This window comes from Urocampus carinirostris, chromosome 15 (assembly GCF_059441175.1).
Source record: "Urocampus carinirostris isolate Australia breed hairy pipefish chromosome 15, RoL_Ucar_1.0, whole genome shotgun sequence".
In the NCBI taxonomy this organism is placed as follows: Eukaryota; Metazoa; Chordata; class Actinopteri; order Syngnathiformes; family Syngnathidae; genus Urocampus; species Urocampus carinirostris.
Genome location: NC_142363.1, coordinates 10,183,035 through 10,205,053, shown reverse-complemented (window position 1 = coordinate 10,205,053; position 22,019 = coordinate 10,183,035). Strand labels below are relative to the sequence as shown.

Below are 22,019 nucleotides of genomic sequence, written 5' to 3'. Positions count from 1 at the left end.
AATGAAATGATCTGCATTTATATAGCGCTTTTCAAGTCAATGACTTCCCAAAGCGCTTTACAATGTGCTCCACATTTCCCAATAGCGGCCTTGCAGCCATGTAAGGTGCTAACCTGCTTATTGGGGGTATTAGGGGTTCAGTGTCTTACCCAAGGACACTTCGACATGTAACACGGACAAGCCGGGATTCGAACTGGGATCCCTTGATCCCGAGACGAGCGCTCTACCTCCTGAGCTACTGCCCGTGGTTTAGACTTTAAGAGGAGCTGAGGGAACTGGGTGAGATAGGGAAATGCTGCGCAATCTCATAGAGAAGCTGCGCTTTTAGGAAATTGGTGGAGTAGTGAAGTATTGATCCCAGGACAATAGTATCAATTTGATCCCAGTACTTGCTTAGTATCAATGATATAGATATTTGCCCGCCCCTAAAAAAAAACACCGCACATGATATAACACTATTTTTTTGTCATGTGTAAATTTGCTCACACTCCATCCATCCATCCATCCTTACATCTGTCTGTTATCAACAAGTGTGTGAATTGAATTACAATGATCTCCACAGAAATTACAACACATTTGTTTTTAATCACAATTATTAAAAACTACAATGTCTGCAAACTTTACAAGCACTCTTACGGAACCATGAATGATAACGCATTAATACATACAGGGATTCTTTAAATTAACATTAGATGTACATGCTTTGAGCATAAAAACAGAGAAAGCAAGTTAAGGTCTTTGGTACATTAAGTAAAGGAATTCTTTGCAATTAAAACAAACATGTTAAGGCATCAAATCTGATATACATTAAAAAAAACAATTCGCTTGTACAATTTAGCTTCCTGCTATTACGTTAGGATAAGAATGAGACCATTTTACCATGTCTTAGCTATCCTTCACCGTTCTTTGCTTTTGTAAAAAAGTGATCATTTTTTGGATGACTTTCTTTTAAATAAGAATATTCCACCACATTGAAAATATGAGCCAGGAAGGTGCTTGTTTTTCTCTGTAGCACGAGGAGATAGGAATGAGACACAGTGAAAGGAATAACGCTCTTAGTGACCAGTCCAGTATCCCCACCTCATGTTTGATTGCATAACTTACCAATTCTTTCTTATTTGACGCGCAATGCTGCCACTTCACAAGCAAACTTTCCAAGGAGTCATGACTCATGTTTTGGAACAGCTTCTCTTTACTAGATACCTGATCCCTAGAAGATGATCCCGTGTGGGCGTATGAAATAGTGCCCAAGTCGTGAGCCCCTGGCACCAGCGGCCAGTAAATTAGTCCCAAAGTAACATTGAAGCCCTCAAAGTTCCGACAGATTATCCACAACAAAGGACCTGTGACCAGTTAACAGCTTTTTTCTTTGCCGTAATTGCCTTTGGTGTCGGTAAGAAGATACCGCTGTGAACCCCCTTACCCCCTTCTTGCCCCAAAGCTATACTTCTTCTTCCTTTAGCCATTGAAGTATCAAAAGGGTAACTACAGGGGAATTGGAACACATTCACACATATCTGTATTAGCAAATATGTAAAATGCACTCCATATAAAAAATGGTAGATCTGTAAATATGCTGAATAGTAGGGAATTGTGTTGAAATAGTGCAAAAATTAAGCGCAAGAAAGGTACGGGGACAAAGTCTGTCAGGCGTGGTTCATAAAGATTTTTAGTGCATTAAAGCTACATCGGAAGACAAAAATAATAACGTTAAAGCTTCGTTTTCTTTCTCATAATTTAGTCGCAATATATTACATGAATTCCAAATGTATACTTAACAACAAAACATGATATGTATACACGGTAAAAAATACTTGTTTATAAAAAGAAGAAGGACAAAGATAAATGCTTGAAGGATGCAGGGGCACACACAAGTTTTTGGCTCAAATAAATATAAAACAGTAAACCGTATCATCCAGTTTTAAAACACCAGATTTTTTCTTTCTTTCACGAAAAAAAACAAAAACGCCAGCACAATAGGCAGAGTTAGGAGCTGATTCCTGCAAAATCTCCTCTGTACATTCCTCCATATATTGTCCGGCATCCTGCAGGCGACCATTTGAGTAATACATTTCGACAAGTTGAGACTGTGATGATGTTCAGGATGCAACCAGGAGGCGTTGGGAGGTCTTTTTTCTTTAAATAGATATAATTGACATCATATTTTTGCTTCATTCCAAAAGGAAGCTTCGGAGGACTGATTGCTACAGCAGTGTTGCCAAGCCTTGCAGGGATGTTTGAGTCACTCCATGTTCAGTCTGGTCTCTTCTACCCTTACGAGGGCTGACTCAGTCTGTAAAGTCCATCCACCGTCTGCTGTTAAGCTTCTCTCAGCTCATATGGCTTTTTATAGACCCTTTTCCAGTCTACGTCATTACAGGATCAGCACAGGATGCGTGCGCATTGCTGATCCAAAACAGCGGGGAAGCAGTAGGAGTTCGAATAGAGCGAGAGAAGAATGTTATGTTGAGTTATTAGAGTCAATATTTACAGAAATAACATCCCCAATTGTTGTGGGTACGGGTGCACGAATCACAATTTTATGGAACATGTTTCTTTTTGAAATTCCTAGAGGAAGCTGGCCTTCTCAAAAGCACCGTAGGAGCCTGTTCTGCAAGCCATTAAAATAACTGACTGGACCGAGGACATAATTTGGAATGTCCGTGTTTGCGGTGTCCATTTCATACCTGGTAAGTTCTCCTAAAATTTAACTTATGTGTGAACGCTACTGTAAATATGAACTGGTCCATGTAACTCGCTGGAATAAAAAGGTATTTTACCCGTTACTTACTCGATTGTGTGTTGTGTACGGGGAAAAAAAACATTTTTTTTTTACTTTGATCACGAAAATAAAGTAGCTACTATGCAGCTTGAACATACTTAATTCTTATTCGAGATCGACGATCTTTTTCTGTCAATGGTCTGCTATAAACTGACATGTATTCTGCTGTCTGCCTCAACAATGCGTGCGCACCTTGGCTATCTCACGCTTTTTATAAACACGGAAAGGGTTCTATTGGCTTAAAAGGTACATATTTTAGCACAGTGCAAAAGAATTCAGGCAGTTTACAAATGCAAAAAGCTACAGAAATAAAATACATACATGCATCTTGTATCATTTTTGGGGGTGTGGCCTTTTTCTCCCCAGATTTGGATTTTGTTACTTGTTCTGTTTGTTTTTCCAGCCCATCAGTAGGGCCTCCAGACGGATTCATCCAGACGGCCCGAGGCGCTCATAGCCGTGGGCGAGTTGCTGTGGCTTCCGTCAGCCTCCACGCCATCGCTCTGAGCGTTTAACCCTGGGTTCATCAGGCTGTTGGCCCCGGCGGTGCCCGAAGCCCCCGAGCAGGAAAGGAGGCGGGTGGGGGAGCGCTCACCCCCGGCGTTCGCCACCATGGAGAACTGGTAGGATCCAGATCCTGTTCCGTAGTACAGGTAAGAGTTGGATTGGAAGTTCTGGCTTTGGTTGTTTGAGTAAGGTGGCGGCAGGTAAGTGTGGTATCGGGATGGGGCCGACATGCTGAGGCCGCTGATTCCGGTGCTGGAGGTGTTGGTGGAGTATGGGAAGGCCCCCGGGTAATGAATGCGGGGGTCTGAGAAGCGTGGGTCGGTCAGCGGGGATGGAAAGGTGGTCCTCTGCTGGAATAGATCTGTAGTTCCTGTTGGCAGAAACAAATAGTTGAGCTTTTAGGACTACAGTACATGAAATAATTTAAATTTGTAGTTTTTCTCTATGCTTATTCAGGTTTGAGGGTGGGGTGCATCATTTAAATTGTCTTGATAGTTGAAAGTTAAATATTTACTTTATTAAGTTCAGTACGTGTTAACAATGCTCAACTGTGTTCAAAGAGCCTTTATGCTTTATTTTCTACCGCATCTTTGAGCTTTTATGTTAATACAAAGCTGTTCAGGGGGCGGGCACATTAGGATGGACTGCTAGAGAGTTCTCATCTCTAGGGTTTTATTTGGTTTCTGTTTGTTGGTGCAGAATGAAAATGGTGAAAGTAAGAAGAGGCCTGCTTCAAGTAGAGTCAAGCTTGAGATAACAAGCTGAATGCAGATTATGTTTTGCGCGTAAAAATATAGAGTGTGATAACATGTACAACTTTTTAATGTCAAAATGTTGTCATGTATTAATTGGCAAATGCAAAAAAAACCCAAATCCACAATGTCCTTCTTCTTGGCCTTTCTGCTTTTTTTTTTTAAAACCAAATGTAGTTCGCAAATCAAAAACTTTGTCCACCCCTGCCTTAGATTCCAAATGTTTTCTTAGCAACAGTTTTCAACTTCCTAGAGCCACATGAAGATGGCTATCGTCATCAGAGACCCCCACCTCAACACGCCCACCTATCGTTCTTGTAAAAACACGGGACTCCGTCTTTGTCGGAGCGATGAAAAGAACCTTTGTCGTTATAAAACAGTGTAAAACCAGCGATCCGGCATGAAGGTCATTAATCTTTGAAAGGCCCTATAAAAAATAGAATAAATAAAGCAATTTTGAAAATGTATACATGCCTTATGGCATGCAGTGGGGTTTCATTACTATATATAATAGGAAAATATGAAAAAGTGTTGGATTTAAAGTTAACAGAAGACAAGCGGTGGAATATTTGTGAAATGCAGTGCACATCCACAAGCTCAAAGATTTGGAGAGAATTTAATTGGAAGAACATGGTCAGATTCTTCATCACCCCCAAAGTCAGGGGGGGATTTTTGAGGGTTCAGCAACCATGCTGGAGAGCATGTGCAGAAGTAGACATTGACCACATGCATATATGTTAGCTTTTTCCAAGAATACAAGACTACTGGGTGAAATTGTGATATGCTTTAAAGAAAATTGTTGGATATGAGATACCAAAAACATTCAAGGTGCTCTATTCTGGAAATTTAACAGGATAAATATTGCAAAAAGGGATGAGTGCCTGTTAAAAGTAAAAAAATAATAACATGACTATGGTGTAAACAGCAGCTCCCTACCAAGGAGTCGTTGGTGTGCACTGTGGAGGTATTATATGTAATGGAGAATACGACATTTGTAATTACAATACAGGAGACTTAATTCAAGGACAAATGGGAAAAATGGATGGACTATAGAAAAACAAAGGACACCACTCCCAAAAAATGAAGACTGGACTTTGAAAATGACTTGAACATGGACAGATATTCCCAAACACTGAAATGTATTGTATGTCTTTTGTTTGTTGTCTGTTCAAAAAAGATAAAAACAAAACCTTTGTCTGACAAAATCCTGGCTAGGGCTTTGTTTCGACGCAGATGACTCGTCGGACTGTTGTGTAACTCGTCATAAATCGTTCTCGAAAGGCGAACATGAAGACAACAAAGACCAAGGAAAATCCAAAAGCTCAGAACAAAGACGGCTTTTATGGAGATTAAGGCTAGAATTTATGAGAGTCGCAGTCGACGACCTGTCAGAGGTGTCTCGTGTTAACCTCACAGACTTAACACACGCTAATATTTATCCAACCGTAAGCATAAAAACCAAGACTGGCCTAGGGGATTGTTTTGGCTTCTTGTCCCAGTTCAGCTTTTGTACTGTAAAACGACATCAGCCTGGCATCTTAAACGCAGCTGATGGCTTTGCCTGACTTGTTGAGTGTGTTCAGTTGTCTCGCTGCCCAAAATATTTTGGACGGAGGCAATATGGCCATAAGCCATAACCGTAAACGCCCTCAATTCAGTGATAATTGAGAGTTCCTCATACCTGGTGACACCTGTTGCTTACATACACACAATAACGCGCAAAAACACATTGCAGAGCATTCGTTTGTCTCAAGGATTAGAAGGAGTACAAAAATAATGATGGCATTCCTTGTATCAGTAGTCTTAAATCCGATACCTCAGCAATACATGAAGGAAAAGGACAAAGAAGGCCTATCCAATTTTTCTCATAGCGTCGCTGCCATTTGAAAAATATGAATCTCTGTTCTTTGTCTACTTTATGCACATTCCATTATTTTCTAAACAAAACAAATTCATACGAAAAGAGGGAAATATATTTTCATCTTTGGCATTTAATGTGTTAACTAGTTCTTTATATAAAATAACTATTGTATAACAGTTGAGTGAATGCAGTTTTATAACTGAACAGCTGATACAAACTCAACACTGCCTTCTAGTGCCTGGAAAGAGCATTTGGTTTTAATTTATTAGAAAAAAATCATAACTTTTTAGCATTTCTTTTATGTTGAACTAAACCATGGGTCTCTAACGGGATGCCCCTATTCAGCAAGGTGCCCCCTGAGGACAGCTAAGGTGCCCGAGGTACTCTTATGAAAATAATTCACCAGTACTGGGTCATCGTGATCTCCAGTAGAATGATTTTTTTAGTAGTTGACTGAGTCTATTTAACCCCATGTTCACTCATGGTAATAACATAGTAACAACATAGTAATAACGTATGTTGTTATTTTAGAAACACATACAAATCTGGGTGCCCTTTACGCTCTCAGCTTGAAAAGGTTGGAGACCCCTACACTACCATTTATTGTTCAAATGATAAACACTTTTCTTTTAACATTTTTGTATGGCGGGCTGCATGTGGCCTGTGGGCCGTAGGTTTCCCACTCCTGGTTTAGCTGCATGTGGCCCTCTTGCGTCAGACTGGGCCACATGACTGCAAGTGTAAAATATGAATTTGGATGGCACAAAAAAAAGGATCTTGTATCAGTGAAGCAAGCAGTTGCATGCTAACAGGCCCCGAGGCGGGAAAACGCCAAACTGGCGTGCCACAGTCTTGTTCAGATGTCTTTTCCCTATGTCTGGGGTCCATTTTCAACTTGAAAAAAGGAAAAGAAATATTCCTTTGCACTTTCCATTGGTCCTGCTGTGCTATTTTTCTAGTCTTATTTGGGGGGGGGTTGACGGAGTCTCGTAGCACTTGGTGGGGGCTGTTTCTTTTTCCAGAGTCTACCAGGCGCTGGAGTTCATATCTGATTTCACGCAAGGAAAATCCGAACCTTCAGCTGCTGTTGATACGGCCCAAGCCGAGTCAGCGCTCTAATTCTACCGGACTCCCAAAAGGACTCGGTCTGTCTCTTTCTCCACGTCTGCCTCTCTTCATCTCCTTATGCTATTTTTAGGTCTCAGTGTACACCACAGCAGAGAGTGGAGGGAAAGAGATGTTTTCACGTTCGAACCCCCGTTGATCGGAGTTGGTGGAAACGTGTCGGCTAAACTGCGGTTGGGGATCGCCACCTGCGTCCTTTCAGGGGAAACTGGACCGGACATGTATCACAACATCGGAACGGCTTGCGGAGTCTCAAAGCTCCAAGAGGTGACTGCTACCAGCCAAAAGTCCTGGCAGTTTGAGTAGCCCCCTCTAGAGCAATGTTTTGTTTTCCTCTCTACAGCAATGTTTTTTTAAACCTTGTTAGGGCCAAGTAACTTTTTTAAATTTACGAAATCCCGAGGCACACCCGCCCGTCGAAAATGTTAACAAAACTGCAGTTTAATATAAGTAGTTGAAAGTTAAAGTTAATTAGACCCTACTGAGGATAAGCGGTGCAGCTGATGAGATGAGATGAGATGAGATATATATATATATATATATATATATATATATATATATATATATATATATATATATATATATATATATATATATATATATACACACACAATATCTTAACCTTTTTTTTCCAAGTCTTGCTGTATTTTTTCATTATCTGTTTTTTAAAATAATAAATACGGTTATTATAAATTAGAAGTTATTCTGCCAGTGGGGAAAAAAAGTACAATGTGCCAAGAGTTTTTAGTAATGGTAATGTAATTTTATGATACATTAAACACATGAAAATATCTTGTTTTTCCAAGTATCAGTATTTTTAACTCGTTTTTTCCCCAAGAAAATTATTAAAATTATACCTAAAACAGGCAAATTGGTCTGCCAGTAGAACAAAAATTACTTTTTTCTGGACAAATAATTAAAAAAAATATCAACTGGTGTATATTTTTTAAAAAATAGTATGAAAATGATACCTCAAATATATATAATTTTGGAACAGATAATAAACATGATACATACAATATGTAGAACTACCTGGACCTTTTTGTTTAGACGCAATCAAAACTTTTTTTGTGGGTTTGAAATAGTTTTTGCAGTGCGGAGCACATTGTAAAGCTCTTTGGGAGGTCTTCATTGACTTGAAAAGCACTATATAAATGCAGAACATTTACATTTACAGGTAATTTTGAATTTTACTTTTTTAAACTTGTTTTTCAAGCCCAGCCTTTTTTTAAATTTGATTTTCTAGGGTAAAAAAACTCATACTAAATCCATAACATTGTCTGTCAATGGGAGAAAAATATTTGTTTTAATTGAATTGAATGGTAATTGATATCAACTATGTGAAACATTGTATGCAACGAGATTAGACATGTCACTCGAGGGTAAACATGTAAAAAAACACTTAAAGAGAAAAAGGAAAAAGATATAAAAACTGTGAACATAAATAGCAAAGATATTGACGAATTAGTGATTAGAAACTGACAAGATTAAGTGAAAGATTTGTGAATCGTATTAGTGGTGCGACAAAACATTTAAGCTTTATTTTTTGGTGGAAAAACAAAAATAACACCTAAATCAGACAAAATTATATGCAACATCTTTATCCTTATTTTCACAAAAAATATTTTTCCATACTGATTAAAATAATGACATAAAAACAGTATTCTACTGCCACCTAATGATACAGAAGAATTTTATAGTTATACTTCTGATCACTGGAATTTAGCACTGATACCATCTATCTATCTATCTATCTATCTATCTATCTATCTATCTATCTATCTATCTATCTATCTATCTATCTATCTATCTATCTATCTATCTATCTATCTATCTATCTATCTATCTATCTATCTATCTATCTATCTATCTATCTATCTATCTATCTATCTATCTATCTATCTATCTATCTATCTATCTATCTATCTATCTATCTATCTATCTATCTATCTATCTATCTATCTATCTATCTATCTATCTATCTATCTATCTATCTATCTACTCACCAAGGGTGGGCTTTTTTTCTTGTAAGGATTAAATAAAATAGGTCAATTTCTTGCGGCACACCAGACAAGGTTTCATGCCACACCGGTTGAGAACCGCTGCTCTAGAGGAAAGGGCTACATAAACTGTTTTGTCACAGAGAAGTGAACTTTAGCAGTCTGCTTTTTTTCTCTCTCTCCCAACCACGCCACATACTTTCCTGCCCCCGCCCGTCCTAAGTACAGGCTTCAGTGTTGTGGCTGTGGTGACTGCGGTGTACGGTTGGCAGAGAAAACCTGAGACTAGTAGTAGCTGCTTGTAACCTCTGCATCCCTGCACCGCACATGATCTACATTAGGCTCATATGAAATGTGTTTGCAAGGACAGGAGAGGAGATGGACCCCAGAGGGCCCTCTTGGCGTGCTCCAAAGTCTGTGATGTTCACAGGCTACAAAGCGAGTAGCCGAGAAGCCGAAGAACGCAGTGTTCCATTGCTCTCTCTCTGAAGCATAGCGGCACTTCTTTTATTCTAGGGTGGAGTCTTTCGCCTCCTTTTTTTACTTAGCTCAAAAAAAAGACTACTAGCCCACAGTGAAGAAGTTCAAAATGCGACAGTGAGACCTTTGACTAGGAGGACAAGAAGGTTTTGTCAAATCTCCCTCGATTTTAGCTAACTAGCACTGGCTTCTTGTCCGTTAAAGATGTGATTTTAGATGTAAAGTGTGTAATATTTGACCACAAGATGTCTCTGTATAGTGTTGTACAACCAAAAACGAGTTCTAACTCGAAGCAAAATTGATATTTCATACCCGTAAAGAGAAACAATATATTTTTTAAAGGGACAGTTTGTATTATTCACTATATGGCGTAGTGCAACTAAAATGAGCATTAAAATGCACAGGGAAGAATCAAAACCTAGACTCAAAGTGACCAAAAAACAACATTATTTTCACTAACCTTTTGACCAAGCAAAGAAATGAAAAAAGAAAGAATGTTAAAGGAAAATAGAAAAAATAAAATAAAAAAGGAAAAGGGTGAAAATAAAGACACATATGAAAAAAATAAAGAAGAAAATAGAAAAAAAGCTGTAAAAAATAAATAAATAAAAAGAAAACCAAAAAGGAATAATAATGAAAAGAAAAGAAAGAAAAAAGGAAAATGGAAAAAGAAAAGAGAATGTAGTAAAAATAAAACTAAACCAAATGTTTTTTGTTTTTATGTGAAAAAAGAAAAACGAAATGACTGAAATTATGTGCCAAAGAGAGAGAAAGAAAAAAAGGGTTTGAGGGTAGCAAAAACAGCTTGGTGTTGGCTCCCTCAAGGTGAGGATTAAATAAATGTTTTACTGATAATTCATATATTTTTGCTTATTATTTAAATCAATGTTGCTTTTGTTTTTTCAAAATATGCTATATTTACCACTAGGAGGTGCTAAATAATACACAATGTCCCTTTAAGGTTCTGTTACTAACATGCAAAAGTTTGCATTGAGTTGCTCCCTCTTATCTTTCGAAAACATTTCCCCCTTATGTTCATGCTCGGAGCCTCCGCTCGGAAAATGCTGGTCTACTTATGACTCCAAGAGCCAAGAAGAAATCTACAGAGTCGAGAGCGATATCCATTTGGGCCCCGGAGCCATGGAATGCTCTGCCCGCAACCTCAGTGGAAGTGTTTATATCTAGACTTAAGACACATTTACATTCTGTAGCTGATGATTGATGCCGATTTAATACTTTTCTTTTCTGTCCGGCTGCTCGACTGGTGACAGAATAAGGGAGAAGCATGTCATCATCTGCATTGACAAGCTAGCTGAGATGGGAAGCTGCGTCGTCAGTTTCTTGGACTTCTTGAACAATCTATCTTATTACCGAAGTTTATTTTCAGCTCGGTGGCCTTGTTACCCGTTGCCTCCCTTGCTTGGCGCTCAGCATGAGGGGTTGGAATTGGGGGGTTTGGTCACCTAATGACTCCCAACACCTCAGTTGGGTGGAGCGAGGGGGCTGGGAATCCCCTCCTTTGAATCAATCTCCCAAAAAGAGCCAGAAATGACTCTAGCCACCTCCCACTAGGGGATATGGCTGTGGTATATATATATATATATATATATATATATATATATATATATATATATATATATATATATATATATATATATATATATATATATATATATATATTCTTGATGTTGAATACGTTTCGAGAGTTGTTAGCAAATGCAACATTTATTGCAGCCTGATCCTCCTGAGGGTGATAACTCCTTGTTTCGCCTCTTCTAAAGGTTTCTTATTTTTTCCATGTTGAGGTTTTTGAGTTTTTTCTTGCTCACATGCAGGTTTCTGATCAGGGGATTTTGTTATTGTGCCCTGCTGCAATAAAGTTGACTTGAAGCGTGCAACCAGATTGGAAAGGTGGTTTGACTCATTTGCATATGAGGGAAAACCGATTTTGCTTGTTAACACAAGTGCAAGTTACCTGCGACCATATAAGGGTGCAACTATGCAAATCCAGGTGCTCACCTGTGAAATGTTTACACAGGTTCGATGCAAACTGTGACGGCCAACACACAGGCATGTTACCTCAGGCAAATCAGGGACGGGAAAAAAAAGGGCCGGACCATTAATGATTTTCAGATCTTTTTTTCCTCATACCATTTTCAGTCGACAATGAGAAACTTCTTCTTCTGCACTCGAGTTTTCGTAAAGTCGACGCGGCTTCCGTTTGAGGTTAACAGGTTCACGCTGAATAACTGGTTGGGCAAAGTACAAACTGGTAGGCTATGATACATGCAATTAATGCTGATAAGAGGGTGTGGACACCCCTGATCGGCACAGGATAGGTGGCCCGAGTGAACTTATTTGAACTCCGGTAGTTTATTTAGGTTGCGATGCTTGGAAGGAAACACATCACATTGAATGCAAATAATTGTCTCTTCTCTGAGCTCTGTGTGTTATCACCAGAAAAATTGTGCCTGATGTTGTGACTTGCCTCACATTTGCATATACCATTTTATTTGATACTTTTATTTTCCCGAAAAAAAAATGAACTAGAATAAAAACTGTTACTGTATACGGCAAAGGGATTTGATACTATTTTTTCTTAAAGGGACGGTGTGTGTTACGTGACTACTAGATGTTACTGTATTGTGTAGTGCAATGTAGAATACAAACCACTGAGCACCATTTTACTCCCCATTTATTTTGCTCCGCGTTTAACAAGGTTTTTGTTTTTTGGGGTACCCTTAAGAGAAAGATGCGGACAATTATATCAGCTTCCTCTAGGTGAAGCTTTTTAGTAAAGCGCCCAACACTGGTGGGGACAAAACAATAAATGGTCGATATTGGTGGGCACACGTCTCCCCCGTACATACATGTTTACATACATTTATGTATTCTTACATATGATTTAAATCAGGTTTTTTTTTTACCACTGGGAGGCACTAAATAATACTTAATGTCCCTTTAACATTAGATTTGTGTTAGGGTCGTCACTGACCTGTTTTAATTTTTAAAAGTTTATTGAATTTCTAAGGAACCTCCTTTTTGACAAAATGTATTTTTAACCTAAAAAAGAAGTCTCGGACCCTAAATCTAAAAATTATTTGGATGAGAATGCCTAAAAAGGTTATCAATAAATGAGAAATTGTATAATAACTTATTTTTGGGGGCATGTTTTATAGCTATTTTACTCTGCTTGTTGAAGCTGTCTGCTAAAATAAACAGTGGGGCCGAGATCCCAGGACAAATGAAGGTAATTTTGAGAAAAAATATCCGCCAACAGCAAAAAAAAAAAAACGATACTTTTGATCTCTTGTCTAATGTTGATAACTTTTTAAGGTCTAGTCAAGTCAAGTCATGTTTATTTGTACAGCCCTTAATCACAAAGAGTCTTAAAGGGCTGCACAGACCACAGATTATTGCAAACCATAGACTATTATTACACCATCCCCTGATCTAAAACCTACATGAGGGCAAGGAAAAACTCAAAAACCTCAACATGAGGAAAATGAAGAAACCTTGAGAAGGGACTGCATATGAGGTAATCGCCCTTCCAGGATGACCAGGCTGCAATGGATGTTGCATTCACAAATAATACACAGATATTGTCACCATAAACTATAGGTTATTCATATGCTATAGAATAGAAGTGTGTTTTAAACTTAAATATAAACATTTCCACTGAGGTTGCGGAGTCTAATTGTACTTTTTGCTTTGTTATCAATTGCCAAAGGTTCAGACCAAGTATACAATTCAATCTACTATTTCTGACATTGAGAAAAAAAAATGATAGTACTGATGATTGGCTCAAATTTCCTGGGCTTATTGATGAAATGAAATGATCTGCATTTATATAGCGCTTTTCAAGTCAATGACTTCCCAAAGCGCTTTACAGTGTGCTTCACATTTCCCAATAGCGGCCTCGTATTGCTGCCATGTAAGACGCTAACCTGCTTATTGGGGGTATTAGGGGTTCAGTGTCTTACCCAAGGGCACTTCGACATGTAACACGGACAAGCCGGGATTCGAACTGGGATCCCTTGATCTACCTCCTGAGCTACTGCCGCCCCAAACTCAACCCCAAACTCAACTCAGCCCAGAAAATTATTGGCTACTCTCTACCCAGGACTCCGGCCACCACGTTTTGAACCTTCAGTTTGTTGCAGCTAAATTTTATTGCACAATTTTAAATTGCATTATCATTATGATGCACTTACAACTGAGGTCAGTCTCCAGCCACTACTTTGTTTATATTTTGCCAGTTTATCAATATTTTTCTCTTTTAAGTCTTTTTTAAGTGTTCATAATGTAGTGCCACGACTCATCTCTTGCAAGTAATGTTCACTACGTTGTTATCAATGACCACTGTTTTGAAGGTATCGGGAAAACCTCATTATGTGCATGAGTTTGTAAAGGATTAAAGACAAAGCCATGCAAAACAAATCCCAGTCCTCTCCTTAGCGTGTGCAGATGACTCAGTTCTTGTTGTGTGGCTTGGCAGTTTGCGGTGGGTCGAGGGGACGGATAGCAGAATAAAAGGGCTGTTTGACAACAGAGACGACCAAACATGCCAAGAAACAAATGAAAGAAAGAAGGAGTGGGCGGGATAAGATGAAGAAAGTCAAGCAGGGTGGTGGCGTCCTAGGAATGTTCCGGGTTGTTTGAGCGCCCTACGGGCAAAATGAAGCAGTCTTCAAAATTGTCAGAATGGCACACCCTGAGTTATGCCCGCCTTTGCAATGTCTCTCTTCTAATTGATTCATATTATTTTCAAAAGTCAAGCAAATTAAAATTTATTTTAAATTCTCTGCTTTGGTAGTTGATGTTTCGTAAACAGATTTGTTATCTGAACTACTTTAAATTCGAATGCAATGGAGTTCTGTATAAATCCAAAGCAAATGTCTCACCTGTCCACGGTCTGAGGTCCTCTTCCACCTTGCATGTCTTCAGAGAGGGTGTGTCCATCTGATCTTGCCACAGGGCTGTTAAAAAACACATTTTGCATCAACATTACATGACACACGGTGGTGTATTTATAGCATGATTGGCCCAAATTATCAAAGTATGTTTGATCTCAAGCACAGAGTACAAGAATGACCCTCAACTTATATTCTCCCAACTATAAATACATCTAAGCGGGATTTCCAACTATAAAATGTTTTAATGCATAAGTTTGGTTGTGTGTCACGACTCCCAGTAGCGTGTGGTAGACAGTGCATGGGGAGGGGGTGTGGCTTATACAGGAAAAACAAACCAACGGGAAATCAATGTGGCAAACGTAAATGCAGAATTTACAGTAAGCGTGTTCTGAATTTTGGTGTTTTTGTTTGTAAGATTATTTTTGCAATACACCATGCCTAGAAAAAGAAAAACAGCTTGAAATGGAAATGTAGGAGGGAATCTTTGAGTGGATCAATGCCTATAGACAAAATGGATATGGAGTGTCTGGGCTTAGTGTTCATTTGCAAGCTCGCAGAATTACACATTTTCTTCCATTTTCTATTATGTGGCTATTTTCAAGCAGTTTGAGGGGCTCGGCTTCAATGCGATTACAAACAGTAATTTGAGTAACACGCTACTTTGTGTGGCAGTAATCTGGGGGGGGGGGTAACAGAATTACTTTTTAAATGACATAACTGCTAACAGTAACTAATTACTTTTTTTTAGTAACGCACCGAACACTGGTAGGGACAAGACAATGACCGCTCGATATTGGTGGGGACACGTCTCCCCTGTCCATGTCAAAACGACACGCTTGTCCCAAATTTTCTGGGCTTAATAAATCCAGCCAAGAAAATCATTGGCTGATTTCTGCCCAGTCTGGATGGCATTGCAGGCTTGTGATACTGCAACGGAGCCAACGACATTATGAAAAACTACTTTCACCCTGCCAGCACCTCTTTGATTTGTAGGCTCAATAAAAGGGGTCACCAACATGGTCCCCGCGGGAACCATGGTCCCCTTTATGGGCAGGCAAGGTGCCGTCGGATCTGATTTGAACATAGCTCACCAGTGCTGGCTAAATGGGATTTTGTAGTGAATTGTTTTTTTTAGAGGTTTACTGTGTCTATTTAACCATACTTCTAATAATTAATCTAGTATTCAATAGAGAATTGCACTGTTGGACAGTTGATAAACACATTTCCCATACACATTACATGACACACGGTAAAATATTTTATGGCATGTGTAGGCGGTGTACACGCAGGTTGAGGAAGTCACCACCTGAGCAATCTAAATAAAGCACCGGTCCAAATAAAACCGAGTGTTTTGGCATGTGGCGGTTTGGAGAGGTATCTTCCTGTCACAGGTTGGCCTCTGCTGACTGAGCAGTGGGCAGCCACGGGCGATTTTCTCACCAGAGTGAGAGCAGTCTTGGAGAAAACATGCCTGATGGGTAACTGGCAGGTTTTTGAGGGGGTCTTGCAGGTGAGACAATGGCGGGGGCAGCGAAGACTTGCAAAAGGCTGCAGAGACCCTGGCCAGCGAAGCTGTCAAGAAGCCAGCAAAAGGTGGAAGGGAGCCGCTGGCCCAGCGCGTGGGACCCTGCTTCGCACTCAAGGGCCTCACCGCAAAAAGGCTCTGACACAAACAGGCTGTGTTTGCTCTTGGTCTGAAATGATGCGCTTGCTTGCCATGAGCCAGCTTGCATGAAGTAGGATGAAAATCTCAACACGAAGTGTAATGTTGAGTAATATTGGGCCTCTTTAAGACATATACACACACACACATATATATATATATATATATATATAAATATATATATATATATATATATATATATATATATATATATATATATATATATATATATATATATATACCTGTATATATATATATATATACGCAACCCTACTGAGGATAAGCGGTGCAGCTAATGAGATGAGATGAGCTGAGATATATATATATATAAAATAAACTTAATTTTCAAAAATATTAAATTTTTAAAGATTCTATATATACATGGCACACCTGACTATAAGGCACATGAATCTAAGAGCGAGGTTTTGCAATAAAAACAAAACAAACAAAAAAGAAAAAACGTCAGTAAATCAAAAAATGTATCACATAGAATTGAAATATTAGAATATCTCATCTTAAATGAATTGATTCCTTCATAGAGTTGAACTAATGCATATAGGTATAAAGTGGTGCTAAAGCAAAGCGGGGAGGGAGCAAGATATCGGTGGATGGCCGCACTTGGTTTAATGTACTTAAGATCGAAGCTTCCCGTTCACTTCCTCTGCAAAGGACCGAACCGGCACTTGGTCCCCGAGAGGACCCGCACACCGACTCACAATGAAAAATTCTAACATATAAATGGCCTTATTCAGGCAGGCCTGCGAGCAGCTGGTGTGATTTGCTCAAGAAAATAAACATTTCCTTCAAATATTTTGATTGGCCAGCAGACAGCATCAATACCAGAAGCACAGATTACCCCTGTTAATAAAAATGCCCACTCCTAGGTGGAGTCAGGGGAGTGGGTGAGGCTGTAAATGGGAATGTATTGCTAATAGCTAGATTTGGGGGTCGACTCCGGCGTAGTATCAAGGACATAAATAAACAGGAGTGACTGGGAAGCCCTCTAAGCCAAAATGCCAAAATGGCGTCCGTCCTCGTGATTTGCGCTATGTAACTTGTCTGCCCGTGATGAAACGTGTCATTGAGAAAGCGTCAAAGCGGGCCCTTGTGCCGGCTTCCTGTTTCACCCGGCCCTCGGGCGTGAGAAGGCACGGGCGCGAGCGGCCGAGGAACGCTGCCGACAAGAGGAACTCGGCCTTGGCTGAGCTATGTCGGACATTCGATACGTCTCTCCGGCCCTCACTTAAAACGTGAGAGAAAACAAACACATGAGCTGAAAATTTTGAAGTTCTTTTAGAGGGCTTGTCACCCGCCCTTGCACTTCCTTTACCCCCACACCCCCCACTCAGACTCAATAGAGACTGTTCATGCTATTTCTATAATTGCAGAAACATAGTCTGACTCTGATGTGAAATTATAACTTACACAAACAATAGAAGCCCGTAAAATACGGTTTTATCTCACTTCTCCTTTTTTCCCCAAACACACATCTAACTTGTTTTTCTTGAAACACTCAGGGTCAGATCGATGGGGTAACCACAAGAAAAACGTAAAGGCACCATAACAAATAAACTTCACGGCGGTCATCGACATATTATGTAAACAGTGCCATGTTTTAAGGACTAGTGAGGCCTTAGAGGCCCAACTTCCTGCTGAGGTTTGGCCCCAGTGGTCATTAGCCTTTAAAGTTTGCGCCGTTGCTACCTGATGGCACAAATTTCCTGTCTCTCTCATGCGGCTAATTGGCTGATCATGTCACTCTGGATGTGGGAATGACTCAAAATGGTCTTGGCCTTGATACTAGCTTAGCGCCAACTCCAACCTGGCCGGGAGTCAGCTTGTTTATGCCAGGTAAACACTGTGGTCGCTGTGGACGAGGCGGGAGGGTTCACTTATGCTAGGCTGCTCCTCTATCAGTGTAGGACTAACGCCTACCTTTGTAAAGTGTTCCTGGAACTCAATTTCCTCTGTAACCAGTACTGTAATACATTATTAATACAATTTTGTAACTCGACCGTCACTACTTATCGAAAGAAGAACTTAAATTACTATGTCCCTTATTTACTAATTGTTCTGCTTTCTCTCAAAATGTAACACACAACTCTCAATCGTCCACAACTTACATGAAAGGTGTCGTGTTTTTATTTACCTACAAAGTATAACTGAACACAGTTAGGATGGGGATCGATCACTGAGATATTCTCCCTTCCTTATATACTCGCATCTAAAACGTATTTACTAAGTTAACCAACAAATACAATACTCAAAAGAGGGGTTCAGTTTTATACGTCCGTATATGATTGAGTGTCACCAGTAGCAAATGTTAAGGAGTGAGTTCAGCTTATACAGGAACAACAAACCAATGAAAAATCAATGGGGCAAAGATAAACACAGAATCTTTTGCAACATTTTGGTTTTTTTATTTGTAGAATGATTTTTGCCGGGAGAAAAAAAAGCAAACATCTTGGACAGTATCAATAAGTGTAGAAGGAAATCTTCATGCGGTTTGAGCCCAGAGACAAGATGAATATGGAGTGTCTCGGCTTAATGTTCGTTTGGAAGCTCTCAAGATTGAAAAAGTCGAGAAACATGGATGGTTCACCAAGAGTTGGCGTACAAATTCCCTTTTGTTTCTTTTATTATCTGGCTATTTTAAAACAGTTTTAGGATATCCGCTTCAATCTACAGCAATTTGTAACTACATAGTTACTTTCAGAGTAACACTACCTTGAGGTGTCAGTAATCCGGGGTGTAACGGAAATACTTTTAGATAAAGTAACTAGTAACTGTAACTAATTACTGTTTTTCAATAACGCGCCCAACACTGCCCTCCATAAGGATATTCCCCAGCCCGATAAACAGGTAATTGCTCAGTTTTAAGAAACAAGAGGAAGTAAGCAAACTAGCCCCGGAGTCTCAGTGATGAAGATGTTTTGAAAGAATTCAAAAGGTCAAGGTTGAGTACATTAACAAATTGCGGTTGGTAATTTCTGCCTGATTTAATCAACATCTGCAAACAGGGGGTGCTCACTCAGACAAAAACACAAGTTCTTATCTAAGCAACAGGATGGCGGAACTTATCTGATAGACGGCTGAGGAGAGGAACACACACATACACGAGCAGGAGCCGGAAGAAAAAACTGTTAAGTGATACTACTTTCTTTTGGGATGTTGAACTCGTTTGGATTTTACTTGTGAAAATACGTTTCAAAACTCTTGGCAGATCAACAGAGACTGTGCTGAAGGCGTGTTGAGAACTGCCTTGATGGAGCGTGAAACGCAAAAACTGGAATCATTTCCACTATGATTAAAAGCATAATAGATGTATTTTGTTTATGTTGGTAGAAATACGTAGCGCAGTGGTCAAAGACGGATCTGAAACGTGATACTGTGAGTGCGTGTTTTTTAAAACTTATATGTCAGTAAAAGGGGAAGTCAACCCAAACTTTGCTTCCCTTTCAAGACATTCTAAAACACATCAGTCTAAATATTTTAATTTAATTACTGTATTTCCAGACTTTATGTACAGTATATGACTATTAACAACTTTAATATTATCATTGTGAGTGACAAAAAATAAATATATTAATACATAATATATATATAATATAACATACGTATACAATTTTTGTCCTGACAATGTATTTTCTGCAGTAACCCACAAATAAATACATAAAAATAACTATAAACATTTAAAAATCGAAAAAAGAAAGAATGTAAGCCTAACCATTAAGTAAACCATGACTAAAATTGAGACATTTCTTCATGGAAATATTAAAGTAAAAGTATATCAAAATGTTATATGAATTTAGTGTTACAGTTCTTTCTCCTTTATTTACACAATGTTTGGATTTTCTCTTTCAAAATCGCTGAATTCTTACATTATATTATGAATATTATGAATACAATTAGTATTTAATAGATTACTGTGCTGAGTGTCGGCAAATGTGGAGTTAGGTATGCAATTCTCTTGCCTCGGTGCAGAGGGTGATAGTGATACTAAGGTGTCTGATTTGGCGCACTCCTCAGCCACAAACAAGTGATTTAGTAATTGTATTAGCATCACAAGCTGTCGAGTATTATTTCTTTCCTCTAGAAATTGATACTTTTCTTCAAAAGGAGCAGCGCATAAATTCAATTTTTTAGTTGAGGTAAGACAATAAAACTATTTGACAGTTTGCATATTGCTTTATTGTTCTGTTAATCAAACAATGAATAAGGTTAAATTGTCTGTAAATCGAACTGTGCCTCACCAGATACAAACCTCACCGCACATCACTGCTTCTCATTATCAAAACTAGCGTTGCCTTGTCCTATGTTGAAAACTAGCTTCTTCTATGGTAAGCTAGCGTCGTCCTATTTGAAAGAATTAGCATATCACTATGGAGCAACATAGTCTGGAAATTATGGTACCAATGAGCTAGTGCAATCTGAACTAAGAAGAAGTATCCACCCTTATCTCAGGGACGGCCATTTTGTAAGTTACTTTCAATGGCAAATTACATCCTACTACCTTAGGCTTTAACTTAAGGAGCGATCACATTTCCTATATACCCAAATTTTGACGATCTCAATCTGTGAAGGGTTTGGTTACCTCAGCCTTGAGAAATTGTGACGTCTTTAAACAGCCATTCAGAAAATGGCCACCTTAAAAAGGATGGATTTTGTTTAATTTTTAGTACTAAACGTCACAACATATATATTCTTTTAATATGTTACTTGAAGGTAGTGTGCATTGTTTGAGGTGTCCTTAAAAAGTTGAAAATATGATATTTTCTCTGATAAGTATGTATTCACAATGCCCAAATGAGCTCAACGAGCCCTTACGATTTCTTATCACAGCACCTATCTGCTTTTATCTTCCTTTTGGTAAAGCTGTTCAGGCAGAGGATCACATTAAGTAGGAGGGATGGAGGAGGGAGGTGGGATGGAGAGTGAACACACGCTCATCCCTGCGTTTTTTTTCTTTCTATTTGTTAGTATAGCATGAAAATGGTGAAAGTAAGAAGAGGCCTATTTCAAGTGTACATCAACCCAACACCAGGAAAGATAAAAAAAGAAGAGTTTATTTGAGCGTGTTTAATAATGCCCGTACTTGCACGTGCATCATGAATGAGTAAAATGAAAAGAAAAAAAAGGGTTTTCTCATAGGACCCCTTAGCACCACTCGCTTCAAAATCCCAAAAGGTTTTCAAGTTCAAACTTCATCGACCTACTGTGCCGGAAATACCGACATCAGAAAGTAAGGTCACAGACGGCTTTTTAAGGATTAACGCAGTCTATATCGCAGGGAGACAACAAATTGCCACCCACGCACACAATCTAGACTTACAACTTAGAACTCTGGAGTGTCAGATGTGCTAGCCTGCACGAGTCAAACCTTGAATCTTAAACCGCACGCACACAAACACGCCCTCCGCAGCTTGCTGGGAACGAGCTACATGTCTAGCAGGCTTACCTGCGACCGCAAAAAAAGAACAAAAACAAGTGGCGAACGCCACGTCTGCCAAAAGCGCAGGAATCCTGTTACTGCACGCACCGTAATGAGCTCTTAATTACTCTGTCTGTCTGGAACGCTTGTGAAGAATTTGCATTACTAGCGTGAAATGGTGTATGTGTCTCTAGTTTTGGATTTTTCCCAGCGGGCCTACGGGGCAATTCTGCGTGCGTTGTGTATTGCTTCGGCGACAACAGTAAAAGGTTTTTTTCGACGTCAAAGCGAAAAACAATTTCAGACGGTGATGATTCAAATGAAGTGAAAAACCCTGTATGGGCAAATCACAACAGTGTCTGACTGGCCTGATGATTGTTTATGTGTAAAGGCTACATCCAAAATGGCTTTCATGAAAAGGTTTGTTGGATCTTGTAAAGTTGCTGCCTGCGCGTTATTTTTTCTCGGCAGAGTTTTTAGTTCTTAGTCAATTGAAGGTCCC

At 39.2% G+C, this 22,019-nt stretch overlaps 1 protein-coding gene across 1 annotated transcript in view; it reads right to left on the bottom strand.

The window, feature by feature from the left end:
• Window positions 1-561: 561 nt before the first annotated feature.
• runx3 (RUNX family transcription factor 3) overlaps window positions 562-22,019 on the bottom strand; it is a 57,786-nt gene continuing 36,328 nt past the window's right edge. Inside the window, exons 5-6 of the mRNA XM_088354232.1 lie at window positions 14,412-14,486; window positions 562-3,659 (exon numbers count right to left, since the gene is read on the bottom strand). Of these exons, the coding sequence (XP_088210358.1) occupies window positions 3,190-3,659; window positions 14,412-14,486 (545 nt within the window). The 3' untranslated portion in view covers window positions 562-3,189. The remainder of the gene's footprint in view (window positions 3,660-14,411; window positions 14,487-22,019) is intronic.